This window comes from Diadema antillarum, unplaced genomic scaffold, assembly GCF_040938485.1.
Source record: "Diadema antillarum isolate AM-2024a unplaced genomic scaffold, OU_Dant_1.0 seq00000821_RagTag, whole genome shotgun sequence".
Taxonomy (NCBI): Eukaryota; Metazoa; Echinodermata; class Echinoidea; order Diadematoida; family Diadematidae; genus Diadema; species Diadema antillarum.
This window is the reverse complement of record NW_027271698.1, coordinates 3,186,204-3,204,373: the sequence shown is the minus strand read 5'-3', so window position 1 is coordinate 3,204,373 and position 18,170 is coordinate 3,186,204. Positions and strand designations below refer to the sequence as shown.

General features: G+C 38.0%; 1 protein-coding gene across 1 annotated transcript in view; it reads right to left on the bottom strand.

Moving 5' to 3' along the window:
* Nucleotides 1-1,731: 1,731 nt before the first annotated feature.
* LOC139739889 (cytosolic purine 5'-nucleotidase-like) overlaps nt 1,732-18,170 on the bottom strand; it is a 42,304-nt gene continuing 25,865 nt past the window's right edge. Inside the window, exons 5-16 of the mRNA XM_071650490.1 lie at nt 16,346-16,426; nt 15,162-15,312; nt 14,050-14,204; nt 13,123-13,202; nt 11,846-11,906; nt 10,612-10,653; nt 9,407-9,514; nt 7,044-7,281; nt 6,164-6,215; nt 4,600-4,718; nt 3,379-3,497; nt 1,732-2,404 (exon numbers count right to left, since the gene is read on the bottom strand). Of these exons, the coding sequence (XP_071506591.1) occupies nt 2,198-2,404; nt 3,379-3,497; nt 4,600-4,718; nt 6,164-6,215; nt 7,044-7,281; nt 9,407-9,514; nt 10,612-10,653; nt 11,846-11,906; nt 13,123-13,202; nt 14,050-14,204; nt 15,162-15,312; nt 16,346-16,426 (1,413 nt within the window). The 3' untranslated portion in view covers nt 1,732-2,197. The remainder of the gene's footprint in view (nt 2,405-3,378; nt 3,498-4,599; nt 4,719-6,163; nt 6,216-7,043; nt 7,282-9,406; nt 9,515-10,611; nt 10,654-11,845; nt 11,907-13,122; nt 13,203-14,049; nt 14,205-15,161; nt 15,313-16,345; nt 16,427-18,170) is intronic.

The following is an 18,170-nucleotide window of genomic DNA, read 5'->3' as shown; positions in this document are numbered from 1 at the left end:
CCTCGTTATAACAAGTTGCTTGGGATTACTGAAACTTCCTAATCTTATCAGGCATTTTTTCATAGACGGGATAAATACAAAAGAACATACAAGCAACGGGACGTGCAGATCACCTTGCCATATCATACATCTTGCCATGTCCACCCTCGTTATAACGAGGTTCCACTGTGCCATCAAAAGGGAGCTTTAGATTTGCGGTGCAGATGTTTAGACAACAATTACCTTGGCCGTTCTCCGATCTTCATGCATCGTGTTGCGAAGTAGCTTTAGATTACGCGAAGATGCAGCTTAATAAGTAAAAACGGCACCCCCATGTGATCCTTGTACCAAGTAGCTCTCTACATCATGAATTAAGCAGACACAAAAATGGCCCAGTAAGTGTAGTGATAACTCGAGATGACGTGAGATTGATTTTGATTAGCGATTTTGCGCACACACAGAACAGATTTTTTTTCATCCTCTGAACGTCCACGTTGCGAAAATCGAAAGCTCCCTATTATGACAGCATGACAGAGGAAATCTTACCAAACATGACTCACAGATCATTAAACCCTTACCCTTCAGAAACCTGGTAAGCCATGTACAAAGTCTATGAGGATTGCATCATCTGGCAGAGAAAGGGTTAAGATATCGAAAACACCAGAGGGCTCACATCTTACCAGCCAGTTGGTAAAAGGCACACATACAAGTCTTCCCATACACACCTGTTTGACACCAATTTAGACATCCATTAAAACAATTATAAACCTGTTGAATGTACAAAGCTGGAGTACTACCTTCACCTAAAAATGTCATCACTGGGGTATGACCCCCAAACCATGACAAATATCTTGTTATGTCAAGTTTCTTGCAATATCAGGGTATTAAAACAAAGTAATATACCATTGGGACCTGTGAAATTACCTGTGTTTTCAAAAGGGTTTTCTTATATCTGACTTCTTTAAAACAAGGTTCAACAGTATAACTGAAATATTTCCACACATGCCACAACAGCCAAGTCTTGTGGAAATTTCTCCCAATATTTGTCATTCAGGTTGGGTTTTGTAGGTGTATTCATAACCCCCATCTGAAATCCATTCAAATGCTGTCTCTTGAAGCATATCATGCCACAAGCTTTAACTCTATCATTACCACTGGCAAAGAGTCTGCATGCACTGAGAAAGGTATTTCACGATGGTGGTCTGAAGGGCAGTAGCACTCTCCTTTAAATTCATAGAGATTCTACCAATCTCACAATGCATTAACTCAGCATTTTGGCCTGCCGTAGGACATAAATCACAATTCATGCTGCAAACACATTACAAGCATTAGGCAAAACTCATTGACGTTCACACTTAGAAAAAGAAAGCGAGAAACTACACTTCAAAACCTGATGAAATCGATCAGTGTAGTTCTGATGGCAGTACTGCTGGATTTTACTCCCCTCTCTTTACTGTGCAAAACCAAAACCCCTCGTACATTTCATTGCAGGCTTGATACAAGCTTTTGATATTGTGCAGATTCTACAACTTTATACATCAAAAGGGGGAACCCCCTTGTGGTACTGTCAAAGCAACTCATGTACTTACACTAATTGGACTGCAAAAAAAACCTCCATCAGCTTGTTCTTCTACTCTTTCCAGGTGAGCATCAATGACATCAAACACCGTATCCCCTTACAGTTTACTATTGATTACATAAGATCGACACTTGATCTATCATTGATTGCCCTATCTCTTTGAGACTGAATGTTTTCTACAGAAAATCAGCTGATTGCCTATAATGTGCACCTTGGTATAGTACTAGTATGTATCATAATGTGCTACTGTTTAGATTAGAGTATGTCAAGGAGTTTATATTTACTAAAATGATGTTTGGTGGAAAAAACAACAACAACATTGCCCTGATGGCCTTTCAGCATAATGCTATACATAGCTCCAAGTTATGTGATGTACATATTCATTGGCACAATGGTCAAGACTTCAAACATTTTAAAAAAAAGGAGAAAAAATAAACATCAGGCAGCAATATGGTGAATAAAGTATCTTGGCCACTTCATAAACCTAATATTTGGCGCAGACTTACAATGTACAAGGGATTTACACTAAGACTTGACCTGACAGATTGGCAACAATAAGATGACAGTGAGGAAGACAAATAATTTCCGTCCCTTTTTCCCAAAAAATCTTTTCAGCTTCAAGATGTCGCTGGCCGGTGTCTAGTCGTCCTCGTCGTGTCCGTGGGTGATTCCGGGCGGCTTCGGCGAGGAGAATGTCTTGCTCTTCTGCTCCCCGTTGGACAGGCGGGCAGAGCTGGTGCCCGTAACGTCGCTGGCTGCGCGTTTCCGCGACAACGCTGGTGACATCATGGCCTGAGGCTCCTCCTCAAAATGGTCGTGGTGATCGACCGTAGCCTCATGGGGCATCTGTAGGGATGGGATGATAATGCTTTACTTTAAAGGCAGTAAAACAGGATGCTTGATCATACAAAAAAAACAAACAAGAAAGAAATGAACCTGCAGTTTACTGTTGTAATCTCATATTCTTTGTTATCCATGCATATATATTTATTTATTACCTCCGCCGAGGGGGGAGGTTATGTTTTCGTTACCATTGGTTCGTTGGTTCGTTCGTTGGTTCGTTTGTCTGTGTGCAAAATAACTCAAAAAGTAGTTAACGGATTGAGATGAAACTTGCAGGAAAGGTTGAGAATGACACAAGTAACAAACGATTAACTTTTGGTAGTGATCCGAGAATTTTCGGGGAATTTAAGTAGGATTTTTGATATTTTGCCAGGTAAGGTCAATGAACTTGAGAGTTCAGGCTGCGCGTATTTGAGGTTTGCATGCGTGCACTAAAGTGCGTGCTCTAGTTTCTGCTAGGGCGAGGCGCGCCGTGCAGCTGAGGCTTTATGACGTAACAAAGGCTTCTATATTGGGAAATCGGGCGACTTTCAGCACACAATGCTATAAATACGTATGGGTGGAAATCACTGATATCTCTGTGGAAGAACAAGATCAGTATGGGTGGAAATGAGCTGCATGCTTGGTGGAGGTCTGCGCTCTCAGAGTGCTTTTCTAGTTTATATATATGATAAAAAGAGTGAGCATCATAATGATGATAATGCTGCTGATTATAATCATGGTAATAATGACAAGAACAAGAAGACCAATATGAAAAAGGAAAAGAAGAAGATCATACAGAGAAGAATGATGCTAGACAAAACAAACAGGCATAAAAAAAGGAGAAAATTGTGTGTTCAAAGACAGCAAAATATGTATGAACTCAGAATTCTTTAACTCTTCTATCATACACTCAAAGACTCATAGACTCATAGACAAGTTTCAAGGGGTATGTACAGATTACTTTCGAACTTAAGGAAAATGTGAATGAGACTTACCAATTGGTGAGGCGCCCTGAAGAGATAACTGAAGGGATAGTGCAGCAAGTTGAGGAATGAGGAGGAGTAGAGATCAGCGTAACGAAGGACCTGGCTGGCAAACAATGTCTGTCTGGAGCCTAGAATAATGGGGTAGGAGGAGGGACTTGTTCAAACACATGTAAAATCTTGAAGATGGGCAATCCACTAGACCTATTCACATCAGAGCACAAAATCTACATCCCCTGAAATGTATGTGCGAGTTAACAATCAACTCCTTGGGAGAAATATCTATTATTTATTGAGTTCAAATTCCTTGAAAATTTATCTTCCAGTGTTGTTAAAGATTATCACGCGTTGTTATGTTTCTTGGCATTTTATTTGTGTGGAAAGAGACATGACTTTTGGTCATATAATATCTTACGGCAAACAAGAAACACTACGACAACAAATCAAAGCAATAAGTACTGTTGTAAAATGGAATTTATTGCATGACAAATACTTCTTAAAAAATTATGAATGTAATTTATTGCTTGTTTTCAATCTGCAGTATTTTATATTCCAAAGAATTGAAATACAAACTCTGAATGTAACTTTAAATACATTTCATAATACCTACCCCCCCACAATACTAAAACGGAATGAGAGTTTTCATAATTTCTTCGAGAAGCGCCCTCTACTGACAAACAACAAATTGGCAATCGGTGTCCCAAAGAGTCAGATATCAGTTTGCATTTATGTACAAAGTTTTAAACGGCCCCAGATTACTTGAAAGAATCATTAAATGTATTACGAACACCTGAGGTATCAACCAGATACGCTCTAATTTGTACATTATACGTCCCTAAACCCAGAACTGAATATATGAAGAATCTTTATAAGATTAAGGTAAAACGTGATCATTATGCCTGCTGTAATTGTCAATACTGTCTTACGATATATACATGCCATATATGTTTGTACACATAGTTGGTGAAATAGTTATGTTTTTGTAAGTTGGTAACCAAAATATGAGTTGTTAGCCAAGGGAGCGCGCCGACCAGTGTAGTAATTTTGTATCGTGTACATGTACGTCTGATCGTGACTGCCATGTATCATAGTATTTTCCAATCAATTATAAACTTCTCTGTATACGGTTTGCATAGTTGGTTTGTATAGTCGGTTTGTATGTAGTTTGTACCCTGGAATTCCCACACTACTGGGTCTTTTGGGTACTCCAATGTTATGTCTGTTTGCTCTCACCACTACGGAAGAGACTTCCGAGCTTCCCATGGCACATGTCCATCTCATGGGTGATGGATTGAATGGCCTTCCTTACTTGACTGATGTCTGGGATCTTGTCGGTACCGCTGTCTAAATTCCTGGATTCCAAACAGAAAGACAGGTAGAAAGATACAGGGTGTTTTAATGAAATATCCAAGTCTTGCAGCCACAAGACTGAATTGCATGTGTAATTTAAACAGTGAAGAATACACAAACGAAAGTTCAAACATGCTGTATACGCCAAATATTTAACGAGTCTAATTTCTGCGAATCCGGACTTCCCAATGATATTTTGAGTTGTTGAATTCTCGATCATGGAGTACAGTATTGAATAAATACTTGCACATCACATTCATGTCAAGAACAGACTTAATATTTTCTTGAGTTGTTAAATTTGCAAATAGCATCTGACTTGTTATTTTGCGAAAATACAAACCCCACAAAATAATTGGCATATACAGCAATCAACAAGATGCTAAAGAATGGATACAATACAGACGTCAATTGAAAAAGGAGTAACATATACAAACACACAAGGACTAAAAAAATACTAATCATAACAGTTAGCTGAAGACTAATAAACAAACTAATGAATAATAATAAAAAAACAACAACTTTGGTATCTACATCCCAGGGTACCTACAAGGCAGTCTCTTCAGGGTGGGCATTGTTTTTCTAGAGTGCCCTTCAATTATCATCATCATCAGCCCAGCACTAATAGGCTTATACAGTATCTATATTTTTGAATTGGGAGGGACAAAGTGCATTTGATGTTTTCTCAACAACATTACATGGACTTTGATCTGGGTTTTAGGCAAATATTTTTCATACATGCCTACTGTAAATCAACCACTTCAAGACTATATGTAATGATATATAGGCTGAGGTCTACACAGATCATGTGTCACAAAAAAAAAATGATATTGCTGTGGAGAAATCATAAGAAATGTATGTCTATTCATAAGAACCCTCAGCTATAATACATTACTTTATTTTCATTTCATGCACCTCTATACAAATTAGGCATGAGACGATACTTGCAAGATACTACTGTAACAACATCATGGCAATGCTTCTTGACCCTGGAGACTCGAAAGTAAACATCAAACACAACTTTTTACAAGGTTTAGATCTTGAGACAATGGATTGAATAGTTAAATGGTGACCAGTTTGAATTCATACAAACAAGACCCTTGTCTACTTGACTCGATCCGGGTTTTTTAGTTTACATCTGCCACGGGTGTTCCAGGTTCTGGGGTAGGCAGCGGGCTGCTAGAGTGTCAAACGCCTGTTCTCCATGCAACTCTGTTTCGTGGGTCACTGTCAAATTTTAGTCTGCAGTTTTGGTAGCCAATGCATGTTTAATTGAATCAGTTGCAGTATGCTCTGGGTTGATCCCCTACATTTCATAGATTGACAAGATTATCAGCATTAATGCTGCTCACATGTGATAACATTCTCAATATAACGCACTCCTCTACTTGCGAGGCAGAAATACAAATGTCATGTATGACTAAAGTTACCATTCATCCCATGAACTTACTTGTATTCCTCTGCCAAGGCAACATCAAGATCCTCCAGTTTCTCAAACAAAGCTGAAAAAGGAAGAAAAAAAAAGACAAAACAAATCATCAATTACAGCTATGTTGCAACATGCTGTTACAGCAAAATTGTCATCATCTAAACTATTAGCTGCTGAGACAATAATCAAGTAGCTTGCAGTAACTCTTCTCTTGGTTAGTGCTCCTAGCACTATGAACAAATACCTCGTAAAATCTTTAAAAATTTTGAATTGAGCATGGATGGTACTGATCTTCTATATCTGATACAGTCTGACTGTACATGCATCCTTTCATTTCCAAGTTTCTTACCAGCTTCTATGTTTTGCCTAGTAAACATCAAAAGCACAACAAAACAACAAAAGAAGGAAAGAAAGACATATTTAGAGTCCTTACAATGTAGGACAGGCCGAGCAATATTTCTTCACATAACTGCAACAAGCACCAGGTACATGTGGTGTACTTGAATGAACATAATTTGATGACACTGGTGATGCAGAAAATTATTTAAAGGGATAGTATAGTTTTGGTTGAGATGGAGATTCACATTTTAACTTTTTGTAGGATAACTAGAATTGAGACTTTATGAAGTATCAAAGAGCATACCATTCTAAGAGAAATGAAAACTTCATTTGAGGAAAATCAGTTTTGCAATGGCTGAGATACCCAAACACAATGTAAAACAAAGTGGCCCTAATACAATGTGGGACCCATCTCTCAAAATCTAATGGTATGCAAGTGGTTGCTAATTATCTCACAAAAAGTTGAAACATACCATCCCTTTAACCTTCTTTCCAGAAAAATGTAAGAATCTTGTTTTTTTTTTTTTCATAACATCCTTGACTAAATACAAAAGGGGCTCACTTCTCTTCTCTGTCCAGACTGAGAGTTCTTGAGCCACCTCTGGAACCACCAGGAAGGTTCTCCAGCCCCTCTCCTTCTTCGACTTGAGGATGTCTCCAAAGATGTGGTCTCCGATGTAGAGGACGTCGTTGCCCCGGGCGCCCAGCATGTCGCAGATGACGTCGCAGGAGCCACCAGAGTAGACCTGGCCCTTCTGGAATGGTCCCACGTGGCTGCCGATCTTCAGACTGCCTGTGTCCTGTAAGTGGTGTATGTTGTCATGCACATTACAGTACCAGTAGCGTGGGGAAGCATGTGTGGACCAAAGAGCTTATAATGAGTAAGTGCTAGAGTGCGGAGTATGCATACGCCCTACACAAGTGTTTTGTGAGTGCACGTGGAGCACGGGGAGACTTGAGGCGGTAGGCTCACCCCTCATGCTAACACGCCAGAATACGAGCATCGAGGAGTGGCCAAATCAAGAAGTGCGTACTTGTTTAAAAGTTCAAATACGAGCTGTATAAATGTTACGTGAGTGTGCAAAGTCTGCCATTACTAAGTGGGTAATGGCAGCCTCCATGAAATCTCAGACGCCATTGTATAGTTCGCCCTCTAGTGGTGGGGAGGAGAAAAATCTCTTTGGTAAGGCCTGACTGAATTGACCTTCATTCGCTGCCCACTGGGGTACATTTGAAATTTACGAATAGTGCCTGTCAGCAAATATGTGCATCAAAGCGTACACTAATCAGTAATGTTCAACTCCAGTCAAGATTCTTTGGCTGTCTAGGTACTTACATAGAGATCAGTGAAAAAAGTTTAACACAACTTGTTTTGTGGATTCTATAATATATCCAAGCTGGGCCATCCTTCCCACTCTATGGTATTCACATGCTACTGGGCCTTTAACTCTTCATACATTCCCTACATTCATTTTTAATGTCCAAGTCATTTTGATAACAGCATTTGATAAATGACCCTAACACACAGCTGTTATGACAAGGGAGAAGCCTACTCAAGGTCAAAACACTAAATGATGGTGAAAAATGGTGTGCTTTGTATTACACACTGTAAATAGTGTTTCTCTAGATAACACAACTTGATCATCATTCATATATCAGCTTTTTTAAAAAGTCAATCTAATTCTATCCCCCGCTCAAAAAAAAAAAAAGTGTTTGTAGGGGAGAAGGAAGGATAGATATAATTTCAAGAACTGAATATACAACCAATACTGAATATGTTATTTAATATTCTTTGTATCATCTCAACAGCTTGCTGGTTCATAAACTTCTAATACCATAAGGAAAGGTTCACCTGCAAGGCCAATCACATTATGAGACTGATCACGTTTTACTTCATTAACTGAAAACTGATAACACATCAACGCTGATGGCACATTTCACTCCAGAGGATGGAGGAGAGATAATAAATGGGTACTATTTGTGCTCTTTTATTAGAAACAAGCTGGCAGTTGAATGAAACATACTGTATTCGCTGGCAATATTGTTTACCATTGGGAGTGGTGATTTAAAAGATATTCCGAGTTATCACATTTGATGCATATATGCTGGTCAGTTGGATCACAAAACATCCTTCCATATGAAAATTTTGCAATAAAGCCTAAAATATAAGGAGATATCACAATTTCTATCTATTATTATTTCATTTCATTGTACTTACTGTTCACATTTTGTATATAGATATTTAACATTGATTGTACTGATTCAAACTTTTACACTGCTTGTTTCTATCCTTAACTCATATTTGAAAACTATTTTGAAGCATTTAAGCTGGGTTTTTGTTTCATCTTCAAATACTAAATTATGCCTTTAACTGAAGACTGAAAATAACACATCAACTCTGATGGCACATGTCACTCCAGAGGATGGATGAGAGATAATAAATAGGTACTATTTGTGCTCTTTTATTAGAAACAACCTGGCAGTTGAATGAAACATACCGTATTTGCTGGCAATAAGGCCGCACTATTTTTAGCAAAAGTGAACCAGTAAAGTTTTAGTCGGGGTGAGGTCTATACGCCAGCACAAGCAAATTACCGTCTTGTCTTTCCAACTCAGAGAATCACCTTTCTAACCAACACACATAGATTTTAATCATGTATTGGATTAAGCAATGCGCCGATTGTTACTTCTATTGTTAGGAAACGTGTGGAAGCATGTAGAAATAACTCCCTAAAAGTTTCTTAAAAATCAAATAATGTAGAAAAGTAATTATGTTTTGATCAAAACAAAACCCCCGATTCTTTTTTTTTTTTCCCTGTTTTTCATCACCAAAGTCAGGATGCCGTTTATCTGGCGTTGCGGCCTTATTGCTGGCAAATATGGTAAACCTGAACATGGCCTGAGTCAGTGGAGAATAGTACTTACCAAGTCCACCTGCCTGAGAATAGTGCCATTACCAAAGAAGCTGGGTTTCCTGGCGTCCACAATGCAGACATCAAAGTACTCGTACCACTTCTTGTGTGGTGAACCAGGCTAAGGCAGGGACAAATGCACATCCAAGATTACACATCAGTTTTGGTCTATCATCATTATGTGTGTACAGGCGACTCCTGTTATAATGAAGTCTACGGGATAGGCAATTTTCTTTCGGTATATCAGAATTTGTTATAGCCAAATAACGTACACGCTGTACGTAAAGATACATGAGTAACAATTCTGGAACCTGAATTTTTACATCATTTTATCAAAATTTTGTTTAAATTCTGTTGGTTATAATGGGAAGGCACTGTACCGATAGCACAATTTGGAAACATACTTGATGATGGAAGTGTTTCTTTATTTCATATTACTCAGGAAAAAAAAAATAATTACAAGCTGAAAAAGAAGTGGTCCTTGGGCAGACCAAGAAGATGCTGGGAGGACCAAATCAAAGGAATTACCCAATGAATATAGAACAACTTTGACAAAGCAAAGACACTAGCTTTGATGGAACTGTACTTAGGAAAGTTAAAGGGATAGTACAGTATTGGTGGAGATGAAAATTGGGTATTTAAATTTTTGCAAGATACCAAGAAAACACTTATGATATAGTGCAGAGCATACCATTTTAAGAGGAATTCAAAGTTTATTTGATGAAAATCGGGTTTGGAATGACTGAAACATCCAAAAACAAAGTAAAACAAAGCGATCGTAATAAAGTGCGGGTCCCACACTTTATTAGAATTACTCTTTTTTGGATATCTCAGCCATTTCAAAACCAATTTTCATCAAATAAACGATGAATTCCTCATAGAATTACATGCTCTTTCATATCTTATAAGAGGTTTCTCATTATCTCACCAAAAATGTTAGAAACCTGAAATTCGGTCTCAACCAAAACTATACAATCCCTTTAAGCTATGAGACTTTTGACTAATAGGCCAACCAGCTTACAGGCGTCAGGATGAGATATGAGAATGAGATATTTTTACGGGCGGTGCATATAATTTTCATAACTTCACAAGACAGGACAGTATTGATATTCTATTCATACCATATTGTCACATTCTTCAATGCTCCTTTTGTTGTTGTAATGATGTGATGATGTGTCAAAAATTGTAATGAGAAAATATGTCTGACTCTGTGCTTACCGTTGGACCATGTGGGAAGTCAAACAAGTACTTCATGACTTTCTGTGGACATAAATATAGAAACAAATGTTAGCATGGTAGGCAGAGAAGACTTGAAGTGTTATTTCCTGATTAATTACAGACAACTTGAATAAAACATCTTGTCACATCAAGCGATCTTTGAATCATTTAAAGTCTGCAGTAAGCAAACACAGCGGAAAAAACACAAACAGAAAAACAGCCATACATTAACTTATGTAATGTAATCTATACTGACGCCTACGTTTCTACCCATCGACAACTGAATACCAACATATGTACAAGGAAATACTTAATGTCTATTTCAAGTACTGGAAGAGAGAGATTGATGGGGGTTATGCACTTGAAATAGGAAATCACTAAGGTTGCAGTTTATTAACCCATTGAGGATGGGCTGATTTTGCTACAACACGCATTACCCATAGACACTTGTCTGAGTATACTCAGGATTCGTCCTCAACAGGTTAAATTATCATTTAATCATGAGTTCAGCCAAAGGTAATTCCATGCCTGCTAACATCAACTCATGTCGTTACTGCTATCAATGTCTACATATTCTCTCACTCTCTTTTACTTGATCCTTTTGTGTCATGCAAAAAGTTTGCCATATTCTGGGTGAGTTATTGTTTACGCTGTATTTTTCGCAAGGTTTATATTTTCATGACTTTCATGAGTTGGATGCTATTCACAAATTCACACACACAAAAAAATATCAACACTGATCCTGACATGAATGTGACGTGCATGCATACATATTTTTCTGTTCATTACTGTACTCAAAGATCACGAATCTAACCACCTTTAAAAATTATTGGGAAGTCCTGTTTAACAAAAAATATTAGACTCGCTTAATATATCGCCTACAGAGTAGTCACTGGAACATTATAATGTTGGACAGGAAAACAACTTATTTCATCCTGGGGTGACATGACCGTGTATCTTAAAAGTTATGAATTTTCAGGAGAGGGAAAAGAACAAAACTCTTTCATAGTCTCAACATTTTCAGAAAATAAGGTATATCAATGTAGATGCCAAATAATGAAGAAACATTGTATGGATTACACTGATAATTGTAATGTTTTAAAACTCAATTCGGCATATTTGATATTCGAAATTGAGATAGTAGGGTTTTTTAAGACAAGCTAATTAGGATATTGGTACAAGGGCTCGTCATCCCAGGGATATGCTAGAATGGAGAGTGGATTCGGCATACTACCTTTGTGTACTTGTAGTCACTGTTGGTAACGAGGAACACTCGCTTGCCATTGTCCCTCATCCTGCCAAACAAAGAGATGTAAAAGAAACATTTCCTTCAATGACATCATTTATAGAATTCATATTGCATCAGAAACGCTTCTGTTGGTTTCCTGCTGTGACCCACTGTACAAGAAGGGGTTTGTCATGAACTGAAAACCATCAATCTGCATCAATTGCTTTTAAAAACACCAATCTATTCATTAGGAAAGAACTTGATCCTTTTTTTTCTTTTTTCTTTTGATGGCCTTGTTGAAAAAAACTAAAGTTTAGGCTATGATCATTTATGATTCCTTGATACCAAAAGAAGAGTTAGTTTTCTGGAAAGCATATTGTCCATATCATTCACTCTTTCACGGAAGTAAATCCCTGCAGTATTAAAGCCAAGTTCTCATAGCAAACTTGACATGCAGCTATGACTGTAAACATCCAAAATTTTGTAAGAAAAAAAAATCTGATTACCTACACCAAATGATTTTACAGCGGTTTAAGGCCATCAACAGTCAGGACAGCATCTTGCCCTTCCACCATACTCTCAAGAGAACCAATGTACATGTAAATCTTGTCAGAATATTTGTGGATCTCTATTCAGAGTTGCTAGTTTGTGTAATCTTGAGTGGAACACGCATGTACTCGATACCAACTAATGTTACAGATCGAGACATGCTCTTCCCTCCAATTTCATTTCATTCAGTCCTGCTACATAATTTCAAAGCTTGACTCCCCTTCCTATAATGCAGGTCACATACAAATTACACACTATCCAATTATACCATACATTTTCCAGTGGCCCCAAACCCTCAAGTTCTGCTGTTCGCCTGCATCATTAGCTAAAACACAGCAAGAATGAAAGACAAAATAAACCCAGCTGGACTTGCAGTTAACCCATGCTTGGCTGTTTGTCCCCCACGGCAGAAGAGCACATGTACTTGGTGAGAGCACATTCAAAACGGCTGGCTCATCAGTGTCCCCTTGCCACAGGCATGTTTGGGAGACACGCTTAATGATTCAGAATGCATGCATGTGCGATGACCAAGTCAATCCTGCCTGAAAGCTGTGCTTAATGCCAGGAAACTTCAAGTCAAAAGTTTGTGAAAAATCTCTTTCCACCGGTACGCTGTCTCAGGCGTCTGCATTGAACCTCAGAGGCCTTCCAGATGCACCCCCTGACACTTTGGAAGACTTGATTACTATATTGTTGGGAGCAAATATGGGAAAGTTTGAGGAAAAGTCCATCACCTTTGCAGGAGAACTGGTAACCTTGGATCTTTGATGATGTATTCTTCTGGGTTTTCCACTGTCTTGTCTTTCATAGATCCCTGACAGAATGGTGGAAAGAGGAAAACTCACAAGTCAGTTGAGAGAATGATAAAACAAATGTCCCAAGGAAAGTGTTCACTATAAAACATATGACACACAAAACAAAACATCAGGAATAGATATAAAATGGAAATATGATTCTACTTGAGTGCTTTGTCAAAACAGAATGACTCATTTTTCCCACTTAAGATTTTGAGGAGAACCAGAAACTTGGAATTGTTACAAGTTAAACACAGATCACAGCACAGCTAGAAATGTGATTGTTGTAGAAGAAACGCACATGTGAGTAGGTGGGGCCTAGCACTTTGTATGATTTTACATCAATTTAGTGGTCAATTAAAAAGATCCAGGTGAAAAACACATGGATGAAATTATTTTCGTGTGCAGATGAAATGCATACGAAAACAGGCACGAAATGTATTGCAAAAATGTATAGCAAAGAGACTTACAAAAAATAGAGCTATGCATTCTTATTATATCTGTGCATGTGCTCAAAAAGATAAAAGATAAAGATAATAGCTGGAAAATATATAAAAGCAGAAAACAAATGGATAAGTCTCATATATTTCCCCACTGTCACTCAAATGTGACAAAGGAAAGTCCAATGTCAACAGCTGAGAGCCAAAAAGACATAAGTGATGACTCTGCACCGAGAACAACTTTGTCTGTGCCCTTCTGCATGTAACGTTCAGCATCAGAGCAGCCATGAGGTCTATGATGTTAGATGGAAAATTAACCCTCTGTAGCTTCGAGTGTCAATTGGCACTGAAAAACCCATGGTGTTGTACGCAATATCCAAAGTCCCTGGCATGGAAAGGGTGATATAACAGAACTCCAATGCCTCACCTTCATGTGAACCCAGTCCACAGCATTTCTGACGTCGGAGAAGATGCTCTCCCATGACATGAACAGGTCCCCCTTCTGCACACCCCTGTTGGATGTCTCCACAAACTCTGCCTGGGTGGAGAAGTAGTTCACTAGGCAGGCTATGAGGTAGGTCTCTGTGGTCCGGCACATCGCAGGCAGAAGAAGGAAAGAAAAAAAAGACAGGATTAAGGGGGAATTCAAGACCACTTAAAAGTTTATTTGGTAAGAAAGAGTAATATTTCATGAGAACATCAGTGAAAATTGGATGAAAATCTGATAAAAATCATGCAATTTACGAAGTTGTGAAGTTTCACTAATTTTCATAAAACAGTCGATATGAATATGCAAAGGATTGAGTTGATGGTGTCTTCGCCTCACAACTTGCCATACAGTTTGTACAGTCTTGAAATTTCCATCTTTTTTTGGTTGAAATGTAAATGCCTCAGTCTCAAATCATAATGTATCTGACTAATCATCACTTTGAACATATCTAGAGTTAGGAATGACATTATGTTCTATACTTTTAAAACAGAAAATTCAATTGTTTTTGTACATGATGATCAATGAAAAATTGTGAGGTGATGACCTAATCAGCTCACTCATTTGCATAGTCACATAAACTATTTGAGAACTGTTTTGGAAAAATGAGTGGAACTTCATAATTTCATTGGTAAACTTCCCTCATTTTTATCTGATTCTGATCAGATTGTCACTGCTTTGCTTATAAAATTATATTCTTTTTCAGACTACCTTCTAACTAATCTTGAATTGCCCTTTACGAGACATTGATTCGATACCACATACAAAAAAGCACTCTGGTCCCTCTCGACAAAATTCTATTGATACACAAGAGCAGGTAGAAGACACTCTGTATTGGGTGTTGTACTGCAGTTTCTATGTGCTGTAAAACCAGAAACATTCACACCATGAAACTTTTGAAAATTGGTGACTGGCATTCAGTGCACTGTGTAGACAAAAACGTTCACATGCATTTTACTTTTGCGAATCGCAGTTCCTCGCGAAATTTTAGAGTTTAATGAATGAGAAGATTTTCGTTTTTACAGTATCCATTACTTAGAAGTCTTTCTCACCTGGCAGATTAAAGAGTGTGTTCAGGACGTAGATACGCTCCTGCTCTGTCCTCAGGGCGATGAACTTGTTGGGGTAGAGCTCACCGATCTCAACTGAGTTCAGAAATTTGAATCCATGCACGCAGACCAGGATGTTGCCATAGGTGTCAATCTGTTTAAAAGGATGCAAATAAATCACAGTGTAATGGGATTGCAGAGGGTATAGTTTCACTCTTTAGGCACATTCAGGTTCACTTACAGAAAAGAGTTATAGGTTTTTGGATCGCAATGTAAAAATCAACTTTATTCCTTCAAAGATAAACATAGCACATTAAATCTCCAAACTGTGCATATATAAATTATAACAAAAGCATGACCACACTCACCCAGTGCCTAGAGTGGCGAGTTGTATCCTGGGGCTTAAAAATATCAATATATATTTTTCATGCGCTGCTCACACACATTACACAATGCAACTCATCACATGGGCTTTAAAAAAAATCAAGATGGATTTATTATTGCATCACAAGCCTGAGTATTGTGATTTTTCTGTCCACACACAATTTTTTTTTTGCATAGCTTTGCAAAGATCTATTTTCAAGAAACGTAATGGCTTCAAGTTATTTAAGCATATCAAAAGGAACATAGGATGAAAATTATACCACCAGGAGGTAAGGAGAACATACTTAGGAAATCAACTGAAACTTGATTTGATTGCTACAAATCTAAAAGTATAATTTTGTTTTATTTCCACTAAGGCATTTTTCTTTACAGGACTTAATCCAGAAATGAAAATTCACAGCAGGATGTAATGGTCTTATATGAAGAAGTCTTTTGTGTAAACCCTTCTACATGACTGTTTCCTGAATTCAAAACATCAAGATGAACAAAACACATGACTTTCATTATACACATCTATCCTCAAACACTACTCATGGGAAGTTTTAGGACAAGAATTTTCACAGCACAGACTTACAGCAAGTAGAGTGATTTTTAACAATACAAACAAAAGGACATCAGGGGGTGTTTCATAAAGCTGTTCTTAAAGTTACGAATGACTTAAAAACGACTGGAACACATTCTGATATGCTATACTTATCAGAATTTCAATAACTCAGCACAAGAACTGATCACCAGTTGTTCTTAAGTCATTCGTAACTTTAAGAACAGCTTTATGAATCCCCCCCCCCCCCCCCCGTTCCTACCTTGAGTAAGTTGCCAAAAACTTTGTCAAACACAAGACCTCGAATGGGAAAGGACGGGTCGTACTCAAAGTTGAACAGGTCCTGTTGAATGGGAAAAAAGAAAAGAGTTACTGTATACAGTTTCTCAGTTTGAATTTAAAATCAACATACAGGACGAACAGAATGGCAATTAGGTAAAAAGTGCAACAATGTTCCGGTTGTAGACATGGATCATTTTTAAAAATACATCATATATACACAGCACTGGATCTGTATACTGTATACACCGAATATATCGTGAGGTTTTTATTTTCGTAAATTTCGTGAGTCAGGTGCTATTCGCAAAATGAAAGACACGTGAAAATATTGACTCTGATCCAGATGTGAATGTGACGTATGCGTGTACACTTCTCCGTTCAGTACAGGACTCCACGATCGCGAATTTAACCACTTCAAAGTTGTCGGGAATTCCCAATTCGCGAAAATTTAGACTCGCAAAATATATGGCGTATACAGTATAAGACATGTGAATGTAATGCAATAACTTCAATATAGGAGCACAGAAGACCCAATGTGAAAAAAGAAAAGAAATAGAAAAAGAAGGCTCTTGCAGAGCTTTATGTTTCACTAGCATTCTTGCTTTACCAAATACAAAATGTATCTCCCTTCAAAAAGAAAAATGCTCATCAGCAACAGCAGAATATAAAGGAATCCATCTAATCTCCACAACAAAGAAAAAATATCAGTCTATGAAATGCCATATAAAATTTTGTATGACTTTGTAAAATACTTTGAAGCAGCAGTGCCATTCAAGCATCAATCAGAATGCAGCTTGGGTAAAGAATACTTGTTGTTACATCTGTCCAATAATAGATGACTGCATGCTACTGTGCCATTGACAGCCAGAGCTACAGCTCAATAATTGAAGAATTACTGGTACATGATTGTTGAGGCGTGTGCAGTGTGCTGTGTAATGTTTCACATTGAATCATGAAGCATTGAATTTGCAATGCAGCAATGTGTTGTCTAAAACTTGGTCCTCTCACACAAGGTACAGTACTGTGATTAAGTCACGTAAAAAACGTTATTGTAACTGTTTATCTAAACTGGCCGCATACAAATTGTAGGGCAAAATGCAGCAAAATATCAGCATTTATCTGGTTCATTACAATAATGCCAATTGCATCCACCAATACAAAATAACAAAACATTGCTTTTAATGATTTTTAAGTCATGATTTTAACAGAATCAATTTGCATTCCTTAAAATATAAACATTATTAGTTCAAATTTAAATGGAGAAGAGGGAGGGGAAATATGCATAAGGGCAGGTGTGCAAAAAGTAACATGATACGTCCAGCCTTTTGACAAGGCTTCATGACTGGGGGTTGGAAAAGCGGCTAACTGTAAGGCTGCGTTCACATAGAAGTATACTATTCGGGTATTCGGGGCTCGTTTTCGAGGGCACGCGAATAGCTTGAATCGAACGATAGGATTTCCTCACACCGGTTCACATAAGAGGGCACTATTCGAAAGTACCGAATAGCTGCAAATAGTAGAGCAAAGTGGGAATCGAACTTGTTCGATTTTCTTGCAGCGTATACCGTCTCTCGTTTATGAAATAATGACAATTTTGGTCTGGATTTGCCCTTTAGCAAAAATAAGCATGTAGACTGACATTTTGATGCAGTTTAGAAATTGTTAATAAGATTTGCTGGGATGTAGGAGGAAGAAATCCTCACTGCATGGGATAGTGAGTTGACGGTGCAGGTGATGGTTTACTCGGTGCCCGAATAGCGAATAGCGAATAGCGAATAGCGAATAGCGAATAGCGAATAGCGAATAGC